The sequence below is a fragment of the Dinoponera quadriceps genome, unplaced genomic scaffold, assembly GCF_001313825.1.
Source record: "Dinoponera quadriceps isolate SergipeBrazil2010 unplaced genomic scaffold, ASM131382v1 scaffold2346, whole genome shotgun sequence".
Lineage (NCBI taxonomy): Eukaryota > Metazoa > Arthropoda > Insecta > Hymenoptera > Formicidae > Dinoponera > Dinoponera quadriceps.
The window spans coordinates 1-24,954 of NW_014556388.1; the positions used below are offsets into that span (position 1 = coordinate 1).

The 24,954-nt window shown below is 39.4% G+C and overlaps 3 protein-coding genes across 13 annotated transcripts; 1 reads left to right on the plus strand and 2 right to left on the minus strand.

Annotated features, from left to right (window-relative positions):
- Positions 1–12: 12 nt before the first annotated feature.
- On the minus strand, positions 13–15,308 carry LOC106747284 (kinectin). 8 transcript variants are annotated; one of them, XM_014624665.1, is made up of 17 exons: positions 15,220–15,308; positions 13,846–14,008; positions 13,482–13,645; positions 11,169–11,351; positions 10,354–10,681; positions 8,637–9,412; positions 7,870–8,556; positions 7,529–7,701; positions 7,177–7,348; positions 6,824–6,910; positions 6,225–6,473; positions 5,978–6,145; positions 5,733–5,894; positions 5,382–5,546; positions 5,190–5,270; positions 4,189–4,434; positions 13–180 (listed from the first exon to the last, which is right to left on the minus strand). In XM_014624665.1, exons 2-17 carry the CDS (start codon positions 13,991–13,993, stop codon positions 160–162), a joined length of 3,810 nt encoding a protein of 1,269 aa, XP_014480151.1. In that variant the 5' UTR covers positions 13,994–14,008; positions 15,220–15,308; the 3' UTR covers positions 13–159. The 8 variants fall into 8 exon arrangements, with proteins under 8 accessions (XP_014480151.1, XP_014480150.1, XP_014480149.1 ...); XM_014624664.1 differs by lacking the exon at positions 15,220–15,308 and adding an exon at positions 14,738–14,950; XM_014624663.1 differs by lacking the exon at positions 15,220–15,308 and adding an exon at positions 14,121–14,318 and having other exon boundaries at positions 5,382–5,525.
- LOC106747285 lies at positions 15,259–16,190 on the minus strand. Of its 2 annotated transcripts, none has more exons than XM_014624670.1 (2): positions 15,972–16,190; positions 15,259–15,366 (listed from the first exon to the last, which is right to left on the minus strand). In XM_014624670.1, the coding sequence occupies exons 1-2, from the start codon at positions 16,188–16,190 to the stop codon at positions 15,280–15,282; spliced, it is 306 nt and encodes a 101-aa protein (XP_014480156.1). In that variant the 3' UTR covers positions 15,259–15,279. The 2 variants fall into 2 exon arrangements, with proteins under 2 accessions (XP_014480156.1, XP_014480157.1); XM_014624671.1 differs by lacking the exon at positions 15,259–15,366 and adding an exon at positions 15,396–15,438.
- On the plus strand, positions 16,129–24,071 carry LOC106747283 (adenylate cyclase type 9). Of its 3 annotated transcripts, XM_014624659.1 has the most exons (9): positions 16,548–16,719; positions 16,801–17,089; positions 17,189–17,487; positions 17,699–18,957; positions 19,222–19,476; positions 19,661–20,106; positions 20,255–20,410; positions 20,543–20,742; positions 20,810–24,071. In XM_014624659.1, exons 3-9 carry the CDS (start codon positions 17,207–17,209, stop codon positions 22,353–22,355), a joined length of 4,143 nt encoding a protein of 1,380 aa, XP_014480145.1. In that variant the 5' UTR covers positions 16,548–16,719; positions 16,801–17,089; positions 17,189–17,206; the 3' UTR covers positions 22,356–24,071. The 3 variants fall into 3 exon arrangements, with proteins under 3 accessions (XP_014480144.1, XP_014480145.1, XP_014480146.1); XM_014624658.1 differs by lacking the exons at positions 16,548–16,719; positions 16,801–17,089 and adding an exon at positions 16,129–16,533; XM_014624660.1 differs by lacking the exon at positions 16,801–17,089.
- The last annotated feature ends 883 nt before the right edge of the window (positions 24,072–24,954 follow it).

Genomic DNA, 24,954 nt, shown 5'->3' on the forward strand with positions numbered 1-24,954 from the left:
TATATATATATATATATAGTAGTGCTGCGTTTGTATTGCAATTTCACACTTGCACATCTCTCTCTCTCTCTCTCTCTCTCTCTCTCTCTTTTCATTTCATTTTCTTTTCTTTTTAACCACCAGTACTCGCATTGCACTAGCGCAGCTTATTTTTCGAAGTTATTTTTTTCCTGAACCACCCTGAAAGAACACAAGTAGCAGAATGAATAAAGTATATCAGAGACTATAATTGAGAAAATACATAGAAGTGCATAAAACAACGTTCTATATTTATTCTTCCGTCATATACAATAGAAAGTAAATTAATAATCACAATAAAATGGTGCGCCGGTATTAAGCCTCGCGCAAAAAATTCAAGCGTATGTCTATGATTAAGTAATCGGGAAGAATAATTGACAGACTGTGAAAGATTACGCACAAAAATATTTATTGCTGATAAATCAATATATAAATCAATAATAAATCAATATTGTTTACTTAGTTAATCACTTGTCTTATCGAAGAGAACATATTCCTTGCGTTATCTTTCATATTGGGAAAAATTTAATATTTAAACAAGTGCGTTTGTCAGCCATGCACAAAGCGAGTACACACAGAAAACTTTTTTATGTTAACAAGCAGCTTGCAAGCAACGTACATATGATACTTAATATGTGTATTATATAAGAAAATAAAGATAAAAAAAGAAGGGAATGAAGCAAAAGCGAAAATTACAGAATATATTGAAATTATAATATCTATATTATATTGCACTCATATACACGGATATATGGTTATCACTATTTGTTAGTAATATTCCATGGACAAGTTCCTTTATCGTTATCTATGTTGCAAGCAGTATATTAACACGATGCAAAATGCTTAAATTAAAGACCACATTAAAAATCATGAAAGCGCACATTAATCATAAGCAAAGCGAATATTTATCAATATCCCCTTCAATGTCAGTTTGGTTCATTATGTTAATATCCTTAAAAGGAATAAAATTTAGAAAGTAAAAATAACATGAGCGATATGTAGAAGCAATAAAAATATGTTAAATATTAGTATAGAAAGTAACCGTTGATGTTGTTACAACAACTGATTAATTTAGTCAATATATACACCGTTTCCTTTCGCAGTGTACCCTTTACCCCAGTGTTTGTGCTGATAAGGAATTTTGTCGTATAACTATGTACATTTTTTTTTTAAACATCTGATCCGTCTCTATTTCTAAACACTTATTCCGTTATTTATTTACTGATCGATACAGTGTTACGAGTTTTTGTATTTTTCTGCAAAGAAGCGTAGCCAAAATATACAAACTATTTTTACCTCGTTCTTAATATAACGCACATGTATCAAAATATGCGAATATGTACCAATTTAACAGCCAGTTTCGTAAGTTGTAAATCATAATCGACAAGAATCAAAGATGGGAATAGAAATAATTTTTTTTTCTAGCCGTTGTATGTGCTGAGAATACACAAGATGCAGGACATTCAGTATATAATAGTCACAAAATAAAATATAAAGCCAACAATAGGCACTGTGCAACGTGTTTTTGGAACATATACGAATATAAGTGAAGCCATAGATATCAACTCATAAACAACTAATAATATATTAAATAATTCGCACAATATTTGGATAAATTTATAAATAATTTGACACATATGTATATTTACAAGATTTTGTATGTCACTTATAAATACGGTAAAACAAAATCAAACGTGGGAATTGATTAAAAATTAAGCTTCATCTTACAATTAACCGGACATAATATATCTATTAAGTTTTATATTAGGTAACATTAACGCACCAAAGCTTGTTTAAGATATATGTTCCAAATAATAAACAGACTAACAGTACTATTAATATGGCTCACGTTTACTATGTGACATATGAATTTTATTTCTTGTAATATTAATTACATCATATAGATTGGTTCTGATGTTCTTTTTTCTTGGTCGAATAAAAAAGAATATGTACTTTTGAAATGTATTTTAATTTGACTTATACTACTTCTAGAGAATATTTGTGTGTATAACATTCTCACTTTTCCACTAGCAGTATCTAATATGGATCTAGTTTTTTTTATACTAAAATAATTGTAATTAATAGAGTTAATAACAATGTGAGTTATCGATTTTATTTCAAACTATTGAAAATATTTTCTGTGCCGTATTTTTGTAAAGTAAATAAAATGATATAATATGCAAATATGAAAAAAAAGAAAGAAAAAAAACTGGAAATAATGCATTTATGAATACGAATGTAAAAAAAAGTCTGATGATCGACAACAGAATGACGTGTGTGATGAGGAAACTAATATTCGTAAAAATAACTTATGGTAAGAGACCTGACATGAATGGCTAGCGGTAGTAATCTACTATTAAATCTTTCGAAAGGCTAGGAGGAAACATTTCAGTATCTCATCTTTAGATTTGCATACCTGCGAATCTGCGCCGTTTTGCCATGGTTTTCTTAGTGGACTGTCGAAACAATCAAAACAGTTAAATTGTTATTGATCACAGAGGCAAGCATTTTAACAACAAGGCTATTTTTGTTTCTTATGAATCGTACGACTGTGGAAACCTGTGGTCGTTGAATATTGATAATACAGGTTAATGCACAACTAAACCTCTTAAACCAATTCTTAAACCTTAATTCTTATTTTTATATAAACAAACACTGGGACAAAGACTACTGTTGAAATAAAAACTTTCCAATTCGGCTTATTGATGGATCTATAGGAAAGATACGAATGTGGCCCAAAAATCGATCTCTCAAATATATTAGACTGCCGACTTGAAAGGAAGTCGTTGTCGTTACGTCGTAAATTCCCTCAAATCAAGATTCTTTGTTGCTTTAAACATGAAGAAACCGTAAAAAATATAACGCTTCTCTTTTCCAACAGATAGTACTATAGAAATATAAAAAGTAAAATTCAAATATAACAATATAAAAAATGCTGCAAATGTATAATATGATATATTGTTTCTCGTGATTTTTTTTATATATACATATGTATATAATTTTTTGCGTTTCGAGGGAAATGAGAGTTTACTATCATTTTTCAAGTTCGCAGATGCGTCTGCGAGTCGACTATTGAATACAATCTATTTATTTAAGGACGACGAAAGAATGATAATAATACTTTCTCACAAAAAGTCAATGATTTAATTCTTTGGATACCTGTACAAATCGATACTAATATAATACCAATATTTACATGTAAATATGAATCTCGCGGAAAATATTGTTTCAAATATGATTGTATCAGAAAATGTACCGGGTGAATTACAATGCGTATTACTCTAATATTGTCTATATGCAAAAAATTGAGCTATACAAGTGCAAAGTTTATAAGGTAATCTTTATCTACATCATTTGATTGTTGTACTAAATTACATGCCATTTGAACGTATGGACACCTTTTGCTTTCTTATTGATAGCCACAGTAAAGTAATATGTACGTTGGAATATACAAAATCAATCTACTATAAAGTACTGATTCCAGATACAAGCTACTGAAATAATATTGCTTTTACAGTAGCAAATAAATAATAATACAGGACTCAATATTATCACAAAGAATAGTCATATTGAAAGTAATGAAATACGTATATATATATGTACATATAGATACATATTTTTTTGTTACACATAAAAGTCGCACTTTTAGCAAGGAATACACTTCTTAAAGTTTCACATATATAATACCTTATGTTGATAATCTGTTAACTTTTCTAAATTTCTCTGCCGCGCATTTCTATTTTATACTTTTAATTAATCAGGTGTATCAAATAAAAGAAAAAGTACATAATTATATTATATGATATATTTCACACGTAACATTAATATATATATATATATATATATATGTGTGTGTGTGTGTGTGTGTGTGTGTGTGTGTGTTTATATATATATATATATATATATAAAATACAAAATATAATTTTCTTTCTTTCGAGATCAAGATAAAAAATGTTATAATGTGACAAATGCTAAAATAAAATATGTATATCATTTTCGCATATCGCTGGAGGTCATTGCAAAAGAGATACACCCTTCGTGAAGAGACTAATATTCTTCGTAATATTGAGCCCAACAAATGTGTCTCACATTTCAATAATTAACTGAAGTGCACCTATACAATAATCGAGCCAACAGAATTTGTTCTCTGTCTCAGATCTATAAGTTTACCTTCCTCCTTTTCTTGTTCTTTTTATGTTGCTGACCAATCAATGGCTTCCGACTAGCCTCTGTGTTGTGATCTGGCATATGACAAGATTTAGAGGAGTATTTTGTAGTAAGGGGGCTGTTCTCAATTTCTTGTTCAGACTGAACCAAATTGACAGGCTTGGTTATGGAATTGTTTGCAAACTCTGTGTTCTTGAAGTATTCTCTGTATTCTAATGCAGTTATCAGAGTTCGAGACGCTAGAGGAGGCTGCATTCCAGATACATTATTATCTAACTGTTGACAAGTCGTCGCATGTGAAAACGGCAATTTATCAAATAAATAACGGACATTGATGCAAATTTGTAAAATTGCCGTTCTGATAATTCACTACAAAAGTTCGTGATTGGAACACAATGATTGTGCGGTAAATGTGTAAATTTTTAATTATTCTCCAAGTACAAGAGGAAAATCGTAAAACACAATCTTACTATCTCAAGGAAGCGATTATCCAATCACGATTTCATAGATAAAAGACTTTTTTTTACCTGTACCAATGTGTATACATATACAAGTAACAATAGCATTAGTTTTTTTCTTCTCTGCTGCGATATATAGATGATGTTATAAATAATCAATAGTTCAATATTTATCCATTATCAATAATTACTGTGGTATATAAACTGTGATACAATTTATATATGTCCAGTTTTATATCGGAAGATTTTATCGATTACTTGCAACAACATCTATACATACGCAGTTGATTGCTCAGTTATCACTCACACAAAAGAACAACAAATCACAATCGTATGACTGTTCGTTAGTAATTATCGCGATTTCTCGTGATTAGTGAGAGTATCATATCAGTGTCTTGCAGCATTGTATGATATCTCATGCTTTTTTTAATACAGGACAGAACTCTGTTATTATGAATATAGCAGAAGCTGTATAGTATTTCCAGTAAAAGAGAAGGCACTGTATAAGTACGAATCAAATCAACCTTTACACTAATAGATACTAACCTCGGATTGCAGAGAATCTGATGTGGGTGGCCCGTTCAGCATAGATTGTTCTGAGCTGCTGCAACCACCGCAGATCTCACTCTGCAATTAACAAAGCAATATCTTCTATATTTCTTTGTACAATCGCGTGCGTGCGTGCGTATCATCGTAAGTGAGAGAAACACCGAACGACGAACAAAAAAAAGCAAGTACCTTGAGTTGGATCACTTCCTCCTGAAGTTGCGTGACAAGACTCTTCTCTTGCGCTAAACTCGTTTCACTGGTTTCAACGAGGGAGCGCAATTTTGTCACTTCAGCATCCAACGTTGCCCTTTTGTTGCATTCTGTTTGCAATTCCTGCGACAAACGTGTCTTCTCCTAAAATAACAGCGAGGAAAGATGAGATTAAAAAAAAAAAAAAAGAAAAAAAAAGTGATAGTTATAAAATTATTTTGAGATGTCTAAATATCTGTATTTTATATCACACACGCACATTTCAGTGCACAAATTGCGCAACTAATATATAGAACGAAATTTAAGTATCACGTAATAAAGGTCCTTTACCTCTTGCAGTTTTTCTAGAGTAGCGAGCTGATGACTTTCCGCTTCCTCCCTAGAAACAGTTTTTTGCGTGGATCTGAGCGCTAATAATTCAGCGTTGGTCTGTTCCGTAAGAGATTCGGCATTGACTAATCTGGCTTCTAACTCAATTGTCTTTTGCTGAAGCTAGAAGTAAAACCGGAAGTGGTAAAAAGAAAAAAAAAATACTCTTATATCGAAGAGCCATTCTAAGATTATCGCGACTTTACCTTTTCGTTTGCTTCGTTGAATATCGTCGTTCGCTCGTTTACTTTGCTTTGAATATCCTTAAGTTCTGTTCTAAGGTTGGCCACTTCGTTCTCCTTTTGCCGAAGTTGAACCTGCCATCTCGTTTCCTCGGATTCCACATGACTTTGTAGCTTATTAAGCATACTTTCCTGCAAGTGGCAATTTAAATTAATTACTCATTCATTGTTTATAATGGAGCTGGGAGAAAATATCCGATAGAGGACTCACCGTTTCGTCAATAACCTGCTTGTAATGTGAAATCATCCCTTGCAGATTCTTATTTTGTTTTTCTAAATCTGGATTCTCCAGTGTTGTGCTTTTCTGCTTTGACTCATTTAGAACGGTGCACACTTTATGTTCAAAAACTTTGAGCCATTGTTCATGAGTCTTCTCCGATACTTTAATTTCCGGGAATATCCTCTGCAGAAGAGCCTTGGTTATTTCCTCCTGTTCCACTTTGATTTTCTGCATAATTTCCTAGGTAAATAAGAGCAGACGAAATATTTTAGAAATACATTGTTTTAGACGTATCAAACTATTTATTTTTAAAGAGTAAATTTGTTGCGAAGAATTGCCGCCATGGTTGTCGTCCACTTAGTTAAGGAGATATCAATAAAATTTAATTTAATAGATCTGTAAACAATAAAATAAGGCACAAGATATTTATTTAAGATAAACTTTTAACAGAACAGATTAAAGAAAAAAATAACAATGTAATCCTGATTAAGCATCATGTACATTACATATCAACTAGTAATATTTTTTTTGTAAGTTCTTAATATTTTTTGTAGTAACACTAATTCCAATAGTGAAAAACGAAGACTTACTTCGCTACTCTTTCCACCACTAGATTTGGCACGCAACTCAGCAGCAGAAAGAGCTTCCATCACTTTCCAGTTCTTTGTGCGTAATTCCTGTTGCGCAGAGTAGAGATAGAAATAATAATAAAATGTTCTTTTCTTGTTTTTGTAACAAAGTGTAATATACGTGGAACAGCGTGACAATGAACGAGAACACACAGATTTTTGTACGAAAGGAGAAATTGGTAAAGTGATGGAAGCAACAAGAACCGACGCGAGAATGGCAAGTGACTTCAGACACAACGAACGAAATGTGACAGAGACAAAATATATCCAACAGAAACGTCAAATTAAATTGTTCACACAAACAGAAGGCTTACATTATTCTTAGATTTTTGGATCTCCAAATCATCCCGTAGTTGCCTAGTAACATTATCACGTTCAATTATATCACTTTTTAACATATCTATCTGTTTATTTAACCTAATAAGCTCTTCCTTCTGTGCTAAATGCGTCTTTAATTCATCTAGTAGAACTTTCTCGTCGGTGGATCTGTACAGAAGAAATTTTTCATAGAAATTGATTAAGTCAGCTTCACAAAGTATAAAAGTCTTACAGTAATTTGTAAAATACTGCATGTTTCGATAGACAATAAATAAAGGTCGATAACGTATCATCACGTATACATTACCAAGAATTCAGATTTACGGTAAATTAAACATTTTTGCGTACGGATGCAAAACTGCGTGATCCGAAGACAGAAGAGTATTTTTTTGACTTTCGTCTTCCACATTCTCACGTCCCTCCGCTGCCGGACGCTCGAGTTTGGTTACAGTTAACATATTCGCAGACATATCTTTAGCACGTTGTTGTTGTTCCTTCTGCTGTTCCATGACATTCGTAAGCTGCGTACATTTTAAAAAAAGTACAATATATAACAGTCAGAAAAATCTATACACTTTTTGTCCTTAACATTTTGTATACACCAGTGTGTGTATATATATATATTAAGATATTCTTATGTACGAAATAGTTTCACAGCGCAATATAAATTATTTGTAAGCTAAAAATACCTCAGCACGCAGTCTGTCGTTTTCCTCTTGAAATTTCGTAATTTGCAATTGGGCCTCTCCCGCTTCTTTCTCCCGCAGTCTACTGCTGTAGTCCCGTAGTCTATTGTTCTCAGCCTGTAAAGCTTCCAATGCGCTCGCAGCCTCGTTAATCTCCTTAATCTTAGCATGAGAATTGGCCAAATCCGTTTGTACATTAGTCAGTACATCTTGCGTTTTCTGCGCCTCGTTTTTATACTTGTTCGCATCGTTTATCGCTTCCTTCAAATCACGATTCGCCTTCTCGCACTCAATCCTTATCGTGTCCAACTCTTTCCGGGCAGAATTCAATTTAGATTCCATGTGCGTGACTTGTGCGTTCGATTGCTGCAGGTCATTCTGCACGGCGCTTAGCTCGCCTTGGGATTTCTTCAGTTCGTCCTCTTTGTTGCCCAATGCGGTTTTCAAGGCTGTGACTTCGGCCGCTTCCGACTTCGCTTCGTTCATCGTGGCTGACAGTTCCGTCTTCAGTTTGATCAATTCGGACTGGACCTTGCTAAGTTCGGCTTTTAAAGTAGGAGTCTCGCTCGCTTCGTTCTTCGCGAGACCCAACTCGGCCTGCAACGAGTTCACTTGTTTCTGCAGCTCCTGCTCGTGACGTTGCACACTCTTCAATCTGTGGTCCAAGTCCGCCTGCGCGCGACGGGACTCCTGAAAATTGCAACGGAAGAGATTTAACGTTGATAAACAACAGACGCCCTTCAACGAACATCCGGAATTGTGTCTCTTACATCGAGCTGTCTAGCGACATCCTGCAGCGTACCGGTTGTCTCCTTGTAGTGCTGCAACTGCCCTTCCGAGTGCATCAATTGACCTTGCATCAATCCCAATTGCTGACGCAACATCTCCATCTCTGCGCTGCTACTCTCGCAGGTAGCTTGGAGCTCATTTTGCAATTCCTGCACCTCCACGTTCCTCTGTGCGAGCTGCGACTTCAACGTGTTCTCGGTATCGCGCATCTGAGCAAACTGTACCTCCATCTGTTTCCGTTGGGTAATCAACTCCTGTTGCAGATGGCCCTGAGTCTGTCCTTGATCCTCCTGCATCTTGTGGATGATAGCGGTGTCCTCGTTCACCTTAGCCTGCAATTGTTCGATCTGTCTGGCGAAACCCTGCTTCTCGGCGGCGTGACTCTCCAGAATATGTTGCATTCGTGTGTGTGAAGTTTGGGCTTCTGTCATTTTAGCGCTCAATGTCTCCTCAAGCTGTCTGATGTTCGCCGAGAGCCTGGATCGCTCTCCATTTAGTTCAGCCCGCAATTCCTTTAATTTATTTTGGCAAGCCATGCTGATTTCGTGCTCATCGGTTAATGCCTTTTCCTTCTCCGCTAATTGTTTTTTCAGCTTAATGACGGGATCAGCGCGGCCTTCCGTCCATTCAGAATGCTCCAGTGGGTTGTCCATTTGCTTATTTAAGAGATGGTCAATGAGAATCTGTATCTCAGATCTGCTAAGTTCTGCCTTCTGGATAAACAGCATCAAAAGTTGAACGTTGACAGCATCTCCTTCTAAAAAGAAAAAAATTATATTAATATTAAATGTTGAAGTCAGATATTTTTCAAATTCATATATACAAATTATTATTAAAAAATACTGTATATTGTAATAAAGTAAAAATAAATAAGTTTTAAAAACTGATCAAAATATACATTAACGGAAATGTAATATTTTGTTACATATAGAAAAAATAAAACAATATAATTTCATGAATTTATATCCGTAAACTAAGATAAAATGTAATATATTGTTTATCAATTATTTCAATTATTTTCCGGAAATGCACCACATAAGTGTTAAGTTGTGATCACACGGCAAGGCCCCAGGTATCAAGAGTACGGACATTGACCTCTTGTATGTGGAAGGGGAAGTGATCCTACCTCAACCACATTCCAAAGTGCTTGGAAAGAATCTACCTGGCTTTGCTTTGAGCGGATTATTCACATAGCTTAAGCGAGCTTTATCCGACGCTCTAATTTATTATATTATAACAAAATACTTTATATTAAATAAAATTGAAAAAATTTTTTTTTACAATGACAATCGCAATTTTACCTTCCTTTGTACTATTAATTTAAACATATACTAACATATTGAATATTCGTAACACATTTAGAAATATATGAATATGAATGCGAATATCATCATCAAATATCTTAATCTGAATTCTGCGAAAATAATAAATTACAAGTTACAGAAAAGGTCACATTTCCAATCAATTAAATTGCAAGCTATAGTGTGTGACATATAGGTTAGATATTGATTTGCGTTCTATGAAAAACAGACGAGATTAAGATCATCTTCAATATGCTAAGCATGCTTGTCATTTACTGTCAAAGCATATCTCGTTAGTAGATAATTACAAAGTTGTATAACTGGACAAAATTATGTGCATAGTTATAAATCAAAAGAACAGTAGAAACATAGAAACGACAAGAGAAACGTTTCTTACCGATCTGAGCTAAAATATCATTCTTCTTCTTCGTCTTCTTGGGCTCCTTGTTTGCGGACTGCACAATTGATGCAGTTTCTTTAACAGCTTCTTTTATCTCCTTAACTGGTGTTTCTTTCTGCTGTTCCTTTATCTCCTTCGCTGCTTCCTTATTATTAGTAACGATAGATGCATTAGTTTGAACGTTAGTCTCTTGCTTCTCATCTTTAGCGTTTTCATCTTTCTTCTTTACGACATCCTTGTTGTTCTTCTTCGATCTAGTTGGAGTATCTTTTGGCGACTTGTTCGCCGCCGTTTCCGACTGAGTAAGCTGCTGAAGATTCTCTTTCTGTTATGTAACGGACATGTGTATTATAATGCATATTATACAAATTATAATACGTTATCTTTAGATTTCATGTAGCTAAATAATAAATTTTAGAAAAAAAAAACACAGCATATTTTAATATTCACAATATTGCATCAGTGACTGTATAAAGACACATCACCACCCAAAGTTTTGTTCTGTTTCATGAACCAACATGATTATTGTTAGTCGTAAAAATGCTAAATGTCGATCAATTAGTATATATACATGTACATATTGCCATGCATTAATTATTCTGTCAACTAACAAATATAAAAAAAAGTTAATAATAAGAATAAATAGTTGATGAAATGTAAGGATAGCAGTTTAAGACATATTAATCGTCATAGCTTGAACTTAGTTAGTTTGTATTTTTTAAGTACATCACCCTTATACTCATAAAATTGCAAAACAAAACATGAAAAGAGCAGGAAATACACGAGATATTCTGCAGATAGCAATCACTCACACTGTGACTCCGTACGAGTTCAAGGTCATCTTTTGGATGAATGATGTCAAAATGGTTAGCCTCTGCCGAGGGAGATTGTGAAGAACTTAATTCAGTCACAATAGCCAATGGCTCGTCTTTATTTACGAGGATTGGTTTGATCTTTTCAAGCTTTCCTTTCTTTTTATTGCCTTTGTTACTCTCCTAAGAGTTTAATGCAGATGTACAATGTTTTCTATTGCTTATTTAAGCACTATCATGAAATATATTAAGCAACATGTTTAAAATTTTGCATTGTATCATACAACAATGGACATATACATAATTTAATATGGATCAATATATTTATTATTTAATGGATTCAATTATTGTATTTTATTCTATACAATTTAGTGTAATTTACATGTATATTTATTTTAAGTTACCTTAATATATATTTAGACGCGAAAATTACTGATACTGATAATTAATCAACAAATGAATTTATCAATTTGGTTTTCACCTTATCATTATGTTTATTTTGTTCTTTTGTTGAGCAGATAAACCTGGAATTTATGATTTTATATCATTTGATGTTTTTTTTTTGCAACATTTTCACCTTAAACAGATTCAAGCAATTTGTACGTCAGAAAGATTTCAAAATTTTTATTTATAATAATTAAACTTGATTAAGTGTTTATAACAAGTGCTTCATTTTGTCATAGTATTGAGGAAATCTATGTTTTGCTCTCTTATAATCTATGTGATAAGATGGTTGCGAGAGTAAAGCAGTCTCATCAGAATGCTGTATGAAGCAGTTATTTTTAGCGAATAATCTTGTGGACTTCCAAAGATATATTTATCAATGGTACACGTATGCAAGGAATAATCCATTGACAGTTTGAGAATCCAATTAAAATGTACAATTGGCTCTTCTTAAACGACTATTATTATATATATGAAATTATAGTATTACTAGTTATATATCATTCGAAAAAATTGGAACAATACTTCAATAAGATATATAATTAATATATGTTTAATATACTATTATGTTCACAATGAATTACTTTTCTTTTATATGTACTTTTATAGAAATTATCTTTTGCGTATGTACATATTTGGATGTAACAACCTCGAGTCAAATTAAGTATCTTTAGATAACACACCAAGCCATAATTTATATATGTGTGTGTGTGTGTGTGTGTGTGTGTGTGTGTGTGTGTGTGTGTGCCACATTAAATTATTGAATTGTTGATAAGTAGTAAACTATTGCTTTCTTAATTGAAATATTATTAATTTTCCAAATCGAAATGGAATAATACAATGCATTAAAAAATACATACATATAAAACAGAAAAGTTGAAGATCGTGATCAGAAATGGCGAACAATTGAAAGTGATAGTCAAGGAAACAACGGCGCATCAATACGTAAAATATCGGAATCTATATTAAAATTTTTTGTTTTGGGAACGTATAAAGACCCTATAAAAGAAATATGAAACTTGCTACTGGTATGGAAATACACTTTCTTACAAGGATTTTTTTACTGTAAGTTGTTTAATGCCCATTGTTATATGACACGTGTTGTATAAAAAAATTTATAATTAATGAGTACGGGAATCAATTTCAGCATCCTTACATGCAGTATATCTATGATAATATAATGAAAACGTTTCATTGCATAAATTTGTAAGAAAGTCACAGATAAATGTAAAGGTTGAGAACTATCAAGTGATAATAGCTATTTTTATACAAACATGCTTGGCAGATTGCATGACATGAGAAGAAAAACATGATGCTCTCTGCGCATAAGTCTCTTTCAATGCTATGCAATGATATACCATATTATGTGTCATCTAGGTTACTATATTTCATGCATGAAGAAAAATGCTCAGATCTTACTCATTTCCAAGTTAGCTTTATATACAGCTACTATTTTTATGCGAATAACCAAAATTCTTATATATCTGTATCATCAGTAGACAAATTATATACATTGGGTTAAAAGTTATTTGCATACCTCATCCTTTTGAAGATAAAAGAGAAGTTTCAATGTGTTTTTATTCAGCATATTAATATAACAGAAATATTCTAGTAAAAATATTGAAAACATATTTTTGTGCAAGTTTATCCCAAGAAATGAGATATACAAACTTTTTTATCCACTGTAAATTAAAATAAAAGTACATATGTATATTTACGTTAAATTTAAAGTTGTACTGATGATCTTTCTTTTTATACTTTAAATGAATACACAGTCCACAATATATTTTTGTTAGATTTTATGAATTGAGATTCATATTTTAAGTATTTTTTTAATGAATAAAAAATAAATTGATGAGACAAATTTACCTGCACTGGTGGTTCTGGAGGCAATATTTGGGGCGTTTCTTCAAACTGAACATGCTCAGCCTTTTCATCTTTATCATCCTTCTCATCTTTCTCTTCTTTCTTCTCTTTTACTTTCTTTCCAGCTTTATTCTTATGCTTCTTCTCTTTATTTTTATCTTTCTTGTCTATAAATAAGAAATACTTGTTAAATAGACAAATAATATGTACAGATTATTTTCAATATTAATTTATATTTTACTTATACCTCTACTGAAATTAATATTTTCTAATTTACTGTTAAAATATCTCTTATTTACATATATATTAACGTAGGAAATTTAGAATTTGATTTCTCACAAGGTTACATGCAAAATAATTCACATACTTGACAACAGGTCATCGGGAAGTTTTCTCTGCTCGGCAATGGCTTCTTCGTAAGATTTTTCTTTTGTTCCGAACGTCGAAATACATAAGATAAACAAAGCGGAAATAACAACCACAGCAACACACAAAAACGCTGTTTGCACATCCATGTTTGACTGCTTTATCTGCAAGACAATTAAAAATCAACATATTAAGGTAAAAAGTCGAGGAGTTTCTTGCATTGATTTATAATTTACAACACATGTATCAAAGGAGAATTTTGTTCTCCGCTCTCACAGAATGGATGCCTCTTTGCATTAGCACGGGTTAATTTGGAAATTTTCCGAACTTCAGAATCACATCATTATCCGAGAGATCAAATGTGAGCGCATTGCTCATTTGTCACGAGGAGAAAAGAAGCTCGAAGTAATTATTGCGCAAAACACGCGCGAGGGCTCGGCTCTGTTCGGGTCCCGCGAAATCGCCACTGAGGGGGGAACTCTCGAAATTCGACGACGAATCTGCGCACGAGATACGATCTCGGTGGCGACGCGTTGCGACACCTTGTATACGTGTACAAGCGCTGAGCGCGACAGAGAGGAGCGAGCGAGCGAGCAAGGAAGAGAGGAGATGCATCAACGACGAGGAATCGCGGCCGATCGTCGTGCAAGATATCGAGGAAGAAAGAGAAAGAGAGAGCCCGTGAAATCGGACGATGACATATGGATGACAGTGCAGGTCAACGACACGACGTATCGCGATTCGACCGGCGACGAAGTCCAATCGGCAGAAATCGCCGGCTGCCGCGACACGGTTTAACGGTAAAACACGCCCGGTTAAACGCGACGACCGGCACGCCGTTCTTCCTCTTTTTTTTCCTCCCCGAGCAGTTTTGCCCGCGCGACGTCACTCACCGAAAATGTTCGTCACCGTCGTCGTGGATTCCGTCGAGGAAATGCGGCGATCGTAGACGTAACGCGAGGTAGATGCGCGCAATTTTCAACGCGGTTCGTTACGCTGTGACTCGCCTGGACGTTCGCGCACGGGGATCTACCACGGGGAGATAGACGAGAACGGGACTTCTAAACGCGCGCACACACGCGACGATCTCGCGAAGCACTATGGCCGCCGGACATGGAGCGAGCTATACCAAAGGCTCCAAGCCACGCCTATCGGGCAAGCGGGCGCTTCTCATTGGCGGGCAGCCACTGCCACGTATGCAAGACGGTCGCGACGACGACGATCGTGTGCCACCCGGCTTCTCGCCGAGGTCGTGTACCACGCGAACGGCGCCGAGCGCACGCGACGAACCGGTGAACGACCGCCGACAATCGCCTAATTTATTACCTCCGAGCAACGTCGAAACTGTTGTATTTTGTTTGCGCGCGGTACTTACGTGCTCCCCGAACAGTCGACAACACGCATTTGTCTCTGCTCGTTCGCACACTTGGCTAAGTCAAGAAGACAAGACACCGTCGACGATCAACCTCGCTGCTGTCCCCTTGTCACTGATTGGTTGCTTCACGTCGTTAACCAGACGAGTCTGCAGATGGGGCTGTCTTATAACGAATTCACGGTTGTTTGCACTGAGTGCGTACTAAGGCCTGTTCATAGTCTGTTGTTATATTTCAAGATTACCTTAAATACATTTTCAAACAATTTGACACGTATAGCATCCGTACGCATCATTTCATTAGCTAAGAAGTTTTAAAATATATATTTAAGGCATGATCTTAAATGTAAGAGTGTACTGTAAGCTACCGAGTTCGCTGTTGCAGCTGCAAAGCAACGAAGCTGTGTTCAGCGGAAAAAGCAATTTCGCAACTGTTGTGAAATTCGTGAATCTGGTGTATATTCTTTAACATTTTAAACGGGGTTTACAATGAAAATTAAAGCTCGAAGAAATCGACCAATTATAGTCGAATGCGAGAATAATCGATTGTGATTGGTCAATTTCTTAAGGTTTATTGTAGACTTAGACTTAAGTTCATCTGCAGATGTTTCGTAGCCAATGAAATGAGCCGTACAGTATCTGAGGATAAACTTAAGCCAGTCTTAAATGTAAGATCTGACTATCAATACCGGCCATATTTTTCTAGTTATATTTCTTTACGCGATGAATGATGTTGGGGCAATACTTATGGTTACCTGGAAGCAATATTTTGAGAGATCGCTGCCTTCTCCTTCACTTCTCACCTCCGCCGGTCCGTTTCGTATACATCGAATTCCTTGTGCTCGCGTCGATAATGCAGCGCTCGCGTTGCGTCCAGTGTCATTGGTGGTGGAATATTCCTCAGTGCGCAGCTCAGTGACAGTTCTCCGTTTTACGTTTGAATCCCTGAAAAACGTCTCGTCGGGCGCTGTCATCGGCCGTCACCTCCGTTGACGGATTCAAGATGGCCGCGGGACACCACAGCGGAGGACATTTCAGCGATCTCGACGGGAAGGCGTGATTTCTTCTTCTTTTTTTTTTGTCCACAACGTCGCAACAATACGCGCAACACGTCCGTGAGCTTCGGTGTCGAGGTCACCCCCCCTGCGATTCCGTAGCCCCGTGACGGCGCTGCGCGAGAAGAACCGCGAAAAAATGGCGTCCGGTGACATTAGCTGATTCCCGCGAAGGCCTCCGATGTCAGGTCGGTGAGGAGGATGATCTCTCAAATTTCCCGGCGTTCTCGCCCCTGACCCTGAAGTAAATCCACTGGTGGCGGTGAGTGTATCCGATTTTCATGTTCGACTCGCGTGACTTCCGACGAAACGACTTCCGTCGGCCGAGGTTGACAATTTGCACACCTGTGTGTGATCGCGCTCGTACGAGGTGAGGAAATTCGCGGAAACATCGGATCCGACGACACGACGCCTGATCGTGTTTCGCTCTGGTTATCGAGTAGTTTCGGTAAGGACGAGCGACCGAGTTATATGTCACTCGAGAAGCTTTCAGATTATATAAATTTCCCGTGCTCATCGTTGCATTTAGAGTCTCATCGGCGGCGAAGTAAGGCGAGAAGTATGTAACAGCGCAAAAGACACACGAGAGTCCTTGTGGACAGCATATTAAGTAACATTGCGCATGATATTAGCAGCTGGCTCATTGTAGTTGCAGTAGAATAGCGATACATACGTCAATAGATGATGGTGCATAATGTTTACAAATGACGGTCAATTATTGCCTGAGGAAGATAGCGCATATACAAGGACTAAACTGTATTGATTATTACATGACGATATTTTTGTAACATACAAGGGAGTAATATCACAGCTAATCAGTATGTTCTACTGAATTATATAAGTTATCTTGCTTGAAAATTCCTCAGTGATTTATGTCTCTGCGACACACCTTGTAACACTGTTACTTCTGATTTCAGGCCCGCTAGATCATCGATATGACTCCGCCGTTGGGTCGGAAACGCGGCTCGTCTGTCAGCTTTACAAGAACAAAGGACGATGGCGACGACGCCGAAGACGAGATTCACATATCCTTGGCACCGTATATACAGACGTACTTGGCACACAGTGGCCAAGGATTGGGATGCTGCGGTATTAATCTACCCGTGCCGTTCGAACGGGCAGCGCCACGGTCCTGGTGGAATCCGAGATTCGATTCGGAGATCCTCGAAGAGCAGTACAGAAGAAGTGCCTTTCCTCAAATTAGATTAAGATTTCGGTTCGTATCGAACAGGAAAGTTGCAACACTTTTTCGGACAAATTTCGTGTAATGTATCCAATAGGAAAGTTATTATCAGGAGATATGTCTTTTCATTGGATTCATAAAAAAAAAAAGTTTCAACCCATTCTGTCTGTACCACATGTGTCATAAGACCAATCGTAATCAGAGAGGGAGAGAAAGATTTCTAATTGGTCGTTACTTCACGCAGGTACGCTCTCACATACATCTTGCTGGTGTCCCTATCGTGGTTGGCGTATTTTGTGATAATCGGAATAGAGAACGATACATCGACCTGGCCTGCGATAGCAGCCGTTCTCAGTGTCGTCGGCGCGATGGTGGCGGCGGTGCTCTATCTAACATACACGGATCACTACAATTCCTACGTACTACCGACCTCTCTGGGAGTCGCGTCCACGCTCTGTTTCCTGTCCCTACTCTTCCTCGCCATGGTGCCGCCTTACGTGGACGGATTAACTCTGGTCGGACACTTCGCCCTGTGCTCTGAGATCCTATTAGTTATTTACACGGTGCTGCCGATGCCGCTCTATGTATGCGTGGCGATATCTACGGTTTACTCATTCATGTTCGAGTTACTGACTGCCTATCTGTACGGCTCGAGGGGAAACGGCGGCGGGCGAAATAATTCCTTGGAGGGGGACATGCGGTCGTCTGAAAAGGATCCTCTAACTATTGCTGGTCTACAGAATGTGATACGTAATATTAGTGATTTTACTACAGTTAACACGGAGACAATATCGACGTTGCGCGAAGCGAGAAGCACGGGAGCGAGATTCTTGGAACGAGAGCTGACACTGATTCGACGGTTGTACGACTCCAGCGTACCGTCGACGATCGTCAATTCCACCGTGAACGTTATTACCGTCGATAACTTACTCTCCGATGATATTGATTTCTCGACGAATCTCACGATACGGATTCTGATGCAGATCTGCATTCACTTGATAGGCGTGCACATCTTGATAATGACCTTCGTGAGAATGCGCGGCACCTTCATGAAGGTCGGCCAGTCCTTGCTGGTCCGCCGGCAGCTGGAGATGGAGAAGCAGCTGAAGGAGAAGATGATACACTCCGTGATGCCGCCGAAAGTCGCGGACTGGCTGATGGAGGAGAGCGAGCGCGAGAGGGAGCGGGAGGACTCGCTGAAGAAGGGCTCGATACCGTCCAACAACACGGACATCCGCTCGTTGTTTCGTCCGTTCAACATGCACTCGATGGAGGACGTCAGCATCCTGTTCGCCGATATCGTCGGTTTCACCAGGATGAGCTCGAACAAGACCGCGGAGGAATTGGTGGGCATCCTGAACGATCTCTTCGAACGCTTCGACGATCTCTGCGAGCACCACGGCTGCGAGAAGATATCCACGCTGGGCGATTGTTACTACTGCGTGAGTGGGTGTCCCGAGCCTAGGTCCGATCACGCCAAGTGCTGCGTAGAAATGGGCTTAGGTACGTCCTATTATTATCTGTGCCGAAATCGCAGTAGTACGAGTCAATGAAATGGTAAGTCGGAAGGAAGACTTACTACCGAGGATTTCCAGATGATGAGCATCAACCGAGTGACGCGTCGAAAAGAAACGCCTCCCTCGGTTGATACCGTTGATCTAGGACGTCTTCAGAAGGAAGCCGTTTTTCCTTATACAGAGTCCGACCTACCGTTTTTATTAATTCGGGTAATTGGAAACTAATGCCGCACACTCTTCGATTGAACAGCCATGATCGAGGCGATCAAACAATTCGACATCGAGAGAAGGGAGGGCGTGAACATGAGAGTGGGCGTGCACACGGGCACCGTGCTCTGCGGGATCGTGGGTACGAAGAGATTCAAATTCGACGTATGGTCGAACGACGTAACGTTGGCGAACAAGCTCGAGAGCACGGGGAAACCCGGCCGTGTGCATCTGAGCGAAAATACCCTGAGATTCCTGGACGACCAGTATATCATGGAGGAGGGCGAACTAGTCAATGGTGAGTAAAGAGAGGGGAGAAGTCTGGAAAGAGGACCGAACGTTTAATAACTTCTGCTTAAATTAGATCATTCCTCAGTCTCAGCTTAGGAAAGAGTTGCAAAATATACGTTCTGCTGAACACGCTCATTGTTTAACAGCCTGCCTGAATTGACAAAACAACGCGCGTTTATTGTGTGTTTCAGGCGTTAAAACTTACTTCATCAGAGGCCGCAAGTCGGACTTCATGAGTCAATTTATCACGAACGTTACGTCACCCAAGAGTATCTCACCGTTGCTGCAGTCGCGCAGCCGTCTGGCGTCGTGCAATACTCAAGTTAAGCCGCGCCATCATTACCTCCACATGGTCACCAACGCGAGTAGCTACAGGATGAAAGCGAATTCCTTGCCGAGCATCTTGGATTCCGAAAACGACACCGTCGACGAGAAGGAGGACTCGAACAAGAGCCCGACATCCACCGCCAGTTACGGCAAGAAGAAGGCGCGGAACAAACCGTGGAAGTATCTGCAGAGGCAACGGACGACCGAGGAGATGGCACCGCTGGAGATCGAAGAGGGCAGGAACATCGCGATGGGACGAGCGAAGCCTGATATTCAGCCAGCGTACGAGGAGTGCAATGGATTCAGACGGGTACTTTTCCCCTCCTAAGAAAGCGCGCGAGATTCTGTTCTTTTCAGCTGAAATGGCTGTAAGACATTGTACGTACGCAGCCAGTTCAGGAACAGACATCATGCAAAGTTTTATTCTAGTTACTCTCACGATTGACTTTCGCCCGCAGATCCCTCTCACCAACGGCGTCGAGATGGATCCGAATCCTGTACCTTCTAGTCCTTTATTGTCTGGTCAAGAGCCGATTAGTCACGCTTCTTCCATATGCAGCAGGAAAGACTCCGGTATCAAGAGCAACAGCAGGCGAAGTAGCATACAACAGCAGGTATCGTAAATCAATATATTCAGTTCAGCGACGAACCCATGAAAAGTAGACATTTTCTAATTTGAACATTTTCCGCCCTAGGGGAGATAAGCGCACTTACTCATCCATGTGACACGTACAACTCTGTTGCAGTTGTTCCTAATGAACGGCATGGCCCAGGGCGATCTGTTGGGGCACCGGGTCAGCGGCTATTACACTTCCAGTTCGACGTTAAATTCCACCCACGAGCCTTCGTCGTCGGTACCGCCGTATCCGTTTCCACCGATGGTAACGGACACGTTCGGCGCGTGCTTTCACAAACTGCGGAAGCAGTCCGACCTTCAATTGATCAGGTAAACGAAACGAACGCGGCGAAATGTGAATACCGTTAAACTCCGATTTTCCCGATTTGCCCAAAAGGTGCGTCCAAGACAACGTGAGCTCTCAACGTTCGTACTTCGTCAAGCCGCCGCTCTCCAGCGTCACTCTCTTCTTCAAGAATAAGGAAATGGAGAAGGAGTACCGGGAGAACGCGCACAAGGCTAGCGAAGGCATCGGCGGTAATCCGCCCACGCTGGCCACCTCGAGGTTTAACACGTACTTCGATATCCTGATATCCGCCCTGGTCTACACGGCCATCACGATCTCGCTTTTCCTGCTGTGCAAGCCAACGATTCACTACACGGTGTTCTCGGCGGTCGCCACCGCCGTACAGATAATAGCGGTGTCGCTCTGCATCAGGCAACTTCTCTATCCGAACACCGCACACGCGACGTTCACGCAGAGGATATTCAAGCTCTTCTCCCGTTGGTACCCGTGGCACGTGTGCGGCGCTGTTCTCGTCGGTCTGCCGATCATCTCTATCTTGCTCAACTTCACGTGCAACAGCTTTAAGAGTCTCAGCAACTTCGAGTACTACTACAGCTACCTCATCTTCGTCGGTTTGGTGCACTTCTGCAACTTCACGCAGCTCAACTGCTGGATGAAGAATCTATTGGTCACGCTCACCGGCGTCTTGTTCATATGTCTCGTGATGAGCCACATATCTTACCACCGTGACTTCCTCGACGCGTCGGCGAAAACGCGTCGGACGTCCTCGGGTGAAGCTTACGCTATCCGATACAACGAGAGATTGTACAACTCCGAGATCTATCTGGACATGGTGTTGCTGCTGCTGCTGGTCTGGTTCCTGAATCGCGAGTTCGAGATCAGCTACCGGCTGTGCTTCCACGGCAATGCGGTAGCGGCGCGCGACAAGACGCGCGTGCAGTCGATGAAGAATCAGGCGGACTGGCTGCTGCACAACATCATACCCAAGTACGTGGCCGACCAGCTTAAGACCACCGCCAAGTACTCGCAGAATCACAAGTCCGTGGGCATTATCTTCGCCAGCATCGTCAACTTCAACGAGCTCTACGACGAGTCGTATCTCGGCGGCAAGGAGTACCTGCGCGTGCTCAACGAGCTGATAGGCGACTTCGACGAGCTGCTGGAGAAGCCGGAGTTCGCGAACGTCGAGAAGATCAAGACGATCGGCAGCACCTTCATGGCGGCCGGCGGCTTGAATCCGCAGGTGAGGGAGCAGAGCGAGCACGAGTACACGCACCTGTTCCAGCTGCTCGATTTCGCCGTGGCGATGCACAAGGTGATCTACGACTTCAATCGAGACCTGCTGGGCTTCAAGCTGATCCTACGAGTCGGCTACAACTACGGTGACGTCACTGCCGGCGTGATCGGCGCCACCAAGCTCTACTACGATATCTGGGGCGACGCGGTCAACATCGCGTCGCGAATGGACTCCACCGGGGTCGCCGGTAGGATACAGATGGCCAGCGACTGCTTGGACGTGCTGTCGGAGCGCTACGAATTCGAGCCGCGCGGACAGGTGTACGTTAAGGGCAAGGATAACATGGACGTTTTCCTCTTGATAGGCAAGAAGGAGAACAGTACGAACGCCAGCGCTTGAGGATATTCAGTGTACCGCACGCATAATCCCGAAAATTCAAGAGATACAACTTTCCCGATTATGACTTGGTTTGCATCGATCGTTTCACACGTATTGTATTCGTACTAAATTGCTTCTAATGGTGTAAACGATGGCGTATTAAGCTGATCAGCTTGGGAACTTTTAAGGACCTTTTTTCGCTCGCTTGCACGTAGCTATTTTCTGGCTTATTTTACACAAGCATATGGCTGATTAACAAATTTTCAGTTGATAACACTATAAGAACCGAGTTTCTTAATAGTTTTTTTTTCCCCCCAAAAAAATCTTGCTGAATTTTTAAAAGTCCGACTAACAAACTTGCAAAGAGAAAACCAATAATACTCTCCGTATCTATTTTTTTTATAATCATTAATTAGGACCGTATCCTTATTTACCACTATGTAAAATGTAATACATGTTTCATTCGAATTTAATCTTACGCGGTATTTTTGACAAATTTGATACATATGTTGCAAACATTGCAGCCGTTCAGTGTAAATGTAGTCGAACTAAACATATGGTGCGCATCACTTTGGTTCGCGTTAAATAAAAAAACGGTAAATTAGCAGCACTATCCGGAAAACTGAGTACCAGAACAATCTCCCGAAATATTGACAGAGAATAAAGTTATAATTTTGCGAAATGACTTCAGTGTTTCGGAAGACTGTCGAGGTATTCAATTTTCGGAATAATTTTATGCTCTCAATATTTCAGGAAAGTTGTATCTCGGGAGATTGTTCCGATATTCGTTTTTCGGAATTGTGACTTTTCGGGGTCCTATTTTCTATATTTCGGTGCTTTTTTGGGAGGGAATACGCATGTCCACCCACTTGTCGAAGATCTAGGTATCTAAAATACGATCATAAGGTCGTGTAATCGCAGTCGTTCGAGTCGGTCCACTTTTAATTCCAGCGAATGTACGGCCTTGCGACCGCATTGTAGACCCACTATTGCGCAGCAATCGTAGCATTTAGATTATTATCAGTCGACCCATGCCGAAATAATGATGATAGAGAGAGAGAGAGAGAGAGAGAGAGAGAGAGAGAGAGAGAGAGAGAGAGATATGTTACTCGCATATCGGTAGTCGTCGGTAGTTGACGCTACTGGCAGCATACTCGCCTTATTCGTTGACTGCTCAAATTCTGCTAAAACGAGAGATATTTATTGTAACCAGAGATGTTTATTGTATTTTTGTAAATATGTCGCCGAATTACGTGACGACGAGAGGGGAATGTACCACCATCGTGGGAGATTACTCTTCTCGGTGTACGAATGATCGCCGTTTTTTAGAGAGACGAGAATAGTTCACATGATAACTTGGCGAGGCGAGTTATCGCGTGGTTCTCTCTGTATTTGATATTCTAAGGGCAGCGAGGTGCATATCGCGCGTGATAAAAGTCAACGAAACTCGAATACCCCGCGTTTACGTGTTAGATAAATTTTAGGGAGTAGAAAACAAAGTGAAAGATTTCACACGGTCTCGTCTTCCTGTATCTATATTGATATTGGCGACACGTCGTCGTTGTGATACGTAATCGATCTCCGGGGAAAAATGATTATACATGATTATACATAATTATATCAAATCATGTGAGAATTTTGCCCATATGTGTGGTTACACATATGTCCATACGAGAAAAAATGATGTTATGTCATTTAATTAAGTGTCGATATCATGTGCTGTAGGACACAAGTAGCCAGAAGCATTTACTTCGATTGTATTCGCATATATAATTTGTAAACAACAGTATTTTTCGCTATAGACATATATGATTATATATAGTCATATATGGGCAAATTTTATGTATGATCTTTTTTTTCCCGAGTCGATGTAGAACGACGAGGCGCGTCACTGCTGCGTCGCTCGAAGATTAATCTACGAATAAGCGATAAGCGAAGAATCATCATCGATGCGTAATTAATGAGATGAAACGCTAACATGTACATACAAATGTAAATATGAAATTGTACAACGTGCGTTTCGAAGTGAACTTGCGAACGCGACAAGAGAGATAATTTTACCAAAGAACAATAAGCTTAACGATTCAGGCCACGAACGTGCGCATAGAAATGCAGATCGTGCTTGAGATTGAATTGCCGTTGCAGAGGAACGATGCACGTGGGTGGGCAACAATTGCGTGGAAAGCAATTGCGTAGACGACACATTCCAAGCGCAGCTCTCGTGACGAGCAGGGTCGTCGCGGATATCGCTCGAATATCGACGAATTGCCGTTGATTAACGTCCGCAAAGTGCCGCTAATAAGTTCGCCGTCGTCGCCGATTAATTAAACGTCTCCGTTATCCGGGCAAACCTGCTATGTCGGATTCCAAAGAGTACTCTTATTGCATTTTCTCTCTTTTTTCTTTTCTTTTTTTTTTCCTTTTAACTCTATAATTTAAGCAGCGATAACTGCGCGCGTTCGACGGGATTCATACGCTGTATGGCGATAGTATTTATATGTGTTGTACATATTACAGTGATTTCGAGGGTTTATTCGAAAGACTACACACACACACACACACACACGAGGGAGCTGTATGCTTTGCGGTTGTATACGCGGTGTAACGGTGTGCAATACAA

Bases quoted from the DNA above. Each gene is read 5' to 3' on its own strand.
- LOC106747284 (XM_014624662.1), bottom strand. From the start codon at position 14,141: ATGCAAAGAGGCATCCATTCT. The intron at 11,352-13,481 runs GTAAATTTGTCT...TTAAACTCTTAG, and splicing joins CTCCAGAACCACCAGTGCAG to GAGAGTAACAAAGGCAATAA. The intron at 8,557-8,636 runs GTAAGAGACACA...TGCAATTTTCAG, and splicing joins ATGTCGCTAGACAGCTCGAT to GAGTCCCGTCGCGCGCAGGC.
- LOC106747285 (XM_014624670.1), bottom strand. From the start codon at position 16,190: ATGACAGCGCCCGACGAGACGTTTTTCAGGGATTCAAACGTAAAACGG. The intron at 15,367-15,971 runs GTAACCATAAGT...CCCCATCTGCAG, and splicing joins TCTCAAAATATTGCTTCCAG to ACTCGTCTGGTTAACGACGT.
- LOC106747283 (XM_014624658.1), top strand. From the start codon at position 17,207: ATGACTCCGCCGTTGGGTCGGAAACGCGGCTCGTCTGTCAGCTTTACA. The intron at 19,477-19,660 runs GTGAGTAAAGAG...TGTGTGTTTCAG, and splicing joins GGAGGGCGAACTAGTCAATG to GCGTTAAAACTTACTTCATC. The intron at 20,743-20,809 runs GTAAACGAAACG...TTTGCCCAAAAG, and splicing joins TCCGACCTTCAATTGATCAG to GTGCGTCCAAGACAACGTGA.